The sequence below is a fragment of the Cryptomeria japonica genome, unplaced genomic scaffold (assembly GCF_030272615.1).
Source record: "Cryptomeria japonica unplaced genomic scaffold, Sugi_1.0 HiC_scaffold_81, whole genome shotgun sequence".
NCBI classification, from domain to species: Eukaryota; Viridiplantae; Streptophyta; class Pinopsida; order Cupressales; family Cupressaceae; genus Cryptomeria; species Cryptomeria japonica.
This window is the reverse complement of record NW_026728903.1, coordinates 99,791-102,657: the sequence shown is the minus strand read 5'-3', so window position 1 is coordinate 102,657 and position 2,867 is coordinate 99,791. Positions and strand designations below refer to the sequence as shown.

Sequence of the window (2,867 nt, the reverse complement as noted above, 5' to 3'; positions counted from 1 at the left end):
TCAAGTACATTCATATGTACTTTGGACAAGCAAACCACACCTCCAGATTTACTGTATGAATCAAACAAGATCATAAGGTCTTCAGTGAGCATTAATGAAAGACCTACATACTCTCAAACTTGAAACCAATTATGTTCAAGTACATTCATATGTGCTTTGGACAAGCAAACCACAATTTCCACACCTCCAGCTTTACCGTATGAATCAAACAAGATCATAAGGCCTTCAGTGAGCATTAATGAAGGACCTACATACACTGGGTCACCCATTCCAAAATGAAAATTATGGATAGGAAATTTCATCCAACTTATTGGTATCACATCAGTTCTATCATTGAGGCTCGGTGGCCTTAAGATTGATTTCCTTAGCTCAAAAAAATCAATCGCTGAATGTATAAAATCATCATCAACCTTAGTAACTGACTTATGTATTAACTCTGAAATAAATTCTAAAGACCCATTTATGATCTCTGATGCAATGGATTGAGCACATGATTCATAGACAACATTACCAAAGTATTCTTAAGGCAAGGGAGGATTCAACCTGTTTCTTCCACCCACTGGAATGCTAGCTTTTGTTTGCACATCTCCATCAAGGCCTCTAGCTTTTGTAATGCATTTCCACATATGGGCAACAAGGATTTCAAAAGTCGTATAGGGTTTCCTTGATTTATCAGATCCATTTACCTTTGACTTAAGTTCTTGTAAACATATTGCATCAAAATGAAACTTCTTCGCTCTTAGACTGGAAGTTATTGGAGAGTGCTCATCAAATATAGTATTATATTCATAATGATCAAAACATGGCTGGGGAGGATCTCTTGCTTTTAATAAAGATCGGTCATGTACTGGAGCTAGACTACTCTCTCCTCTAATAATTTTCCCCCACGAATTCATGAAAAATGTAGCTGCTTGTCCGTCTGCAACATGATGATGACTAGCTAGGCCTATCACCAAGCCTCCACAAGTAAATCGAGTAAACTACATAAACAAATCTTGTTAGTTTTAAAAAATAACTAAAACAAGTCTTACAATACCTGCATGAGTAAAATTATTTTCCTTGTTAGGGTTATCATACCTGCATGAGTAAGAGCTCATTGACGACGGTCGATGTGGGTGGCACCAACATAAGGATGAATGAAAAAGGATCGAAGGGCATTGCATCTGCTATTGTTCCATCTGCTTCGGCTTCTATGACAAGCACACCCTCGTCATTCAGATTGATGCCAAGGCACCCACTCGCTGTTTCTTTCGTGTATCTCCCTGCCCATTCTCTGAACTCCGCCAGAACTTTAGCCAGTCCTTCCTTCAACACCTCTGGGCTCGGGGTAGGAGCTTGGAAAGCATACACCACCTTGTTGTACATTGGATATGCAACTAGATCTAGATTGTTCAGTTCAACAAGCTCACGATGATCTTTACCCGCGCAGGGTTTGATCAAAACACCATCACCTCTCAACACTTTCATTCTTCTTTCTCTCTCTCTTTCTCTCTAATGCAAATGCTATGCCTTGTCTTGTGCTTTCACAATGAGCGATGTTTTAAGGGACAGTAACCTCCTTAAATACTTAGCAAACCGAATCTGAAAATATTAAAGAAAGCTCGACGTTTGAGTACGGTGAGAAGTTAGACCACTGGCCAGTCTGTAAAGAATGAAACGATAACTATTCAATAATTCTTTGGGTTTTTTAATTAATACTCAAATGACGTGTGTGATAAGAAATCTATAATTTGTGTTGTTTTCTAACAGTTGTTCTGGCTGGGCATCATTTCGAGGGAAGTTAGCATTCCCAATCGTGACATTGCCATGTGATTTTGTCGCATCTAATTGTATTAGAATTTATGATAATTTGTTTCAGATCTTAGAATTAATCATAATTGTTTTTTAAATATTGAACCAAGCTAAATTAATTAGCTAGAGTAAGCAACCAGCAGATTGCTGAAAATAAACTTGAATACTAGTTGACAATAGTAAGTATTACTTGTGAAGTATTATACTTAACATAAACTATCGCTATCCACCTGTATATATGCTTTAAATAATCTCTGCATTTTTCTATGTAAAACTCCATATCGTGTTTCTAAAATGAACAAAGATTTTTAAAATGACAGCATTTTCCACGTGAAAGGATATTTTGGATCTGTAGAGATAATGAATGTTCGAAAGGATCAATCACTATTGAATGACAAAAGAACAAGAATAATTTTGAAACAAATTACAGATTTCAGTATGGTTTCCATGGTCGTCCACACCCCACACAGTGCACAACAACATTTTTGTCTTCCATTTTGTCTTTCACAAATGTATTATTGCACTTAGAATTGTTTAATTAGTTATATGTTAGTATTTTAAGGTCTTCATAGTAATTTTTTAACACATAATATTTAGAAAACAAATCATCATCAATTGAATTAGGTAATATCATTTACTTCTTATTCTGATTAGTTAATGGTTTCAATTATTATTTTAATTTTCAGAAGAAAAAAACTAAATAAATCATAGTATCTATTTGATCTATAATGCACAATCAATTTAACTGTTTATTTGTATATTAATATATAATAATTTTGAGCTTAGTATTGTAAGTGTAATGCAAAAAATGCATGGTAACATTATGTTTTGGACTCATTTTGGTCTTTGTATTCTTTTGCATGTTTTTAGGCTCATTTGGTACTCACCTTAATTTGTTTTCCCCATAGTGCCAATGTGATGCCCTCTCATAGTTTTCCTTTTTTTAAATTATATTTTATATGTATTATCTTTTGCACTTTTTAGCACCTACAAAAACACCACCCAATCTTACTCAACTATCATTTGGGGATGAGAAATGTAGTCACACAACTTGCATTGATATCTCATCTCCCACA

The 2,867-nt window shown here is 34.8% G+C and overlaps 1 protein-coding gene across 1 annotated transcript; it reads right to left on the bottom strand.

Annotated features, from left to right (window-relative positions):
* Positions 1-521: 521 nt before the first annotated feature.
* Positions 522-1,467, bottom strand: LOC131049736 (agmatine hydroxycinnamoyltransferase 1-like). The gene is made up of 2 exons (XM_059215198.1): positions 1,078-1,467; positions 522-980 (listed from the first exon to the last, which is right to left on the bottom strand). Exons 1-2 carry the CDS (start codon positions 1,465-1,467, stop codon positions 522-524), a joined length of 849 nt encoding a protein of 282 aa, XP_059071181.1.
* Positions 1,468-2,867: the final 1,400 nt, after the last annotated feature.

Bases quoted from the DNA above. Each gene is read 5' to 3' on its own strand.
- LOC131049736 (XM_059215198.1), bottom strand. From the start codon at position 1,467: ATGAAAGTGTTGAGAGGTGATGGTGTTTTGATCAAACCCTGCGCGGGT. The intron at 981-1,077 runs GTATGATAACCC...TTGTTTATGTAG, and splicing joins ATGAGCTCTTACTCATGCAG to TTTACTCGATTTACTTGTGG.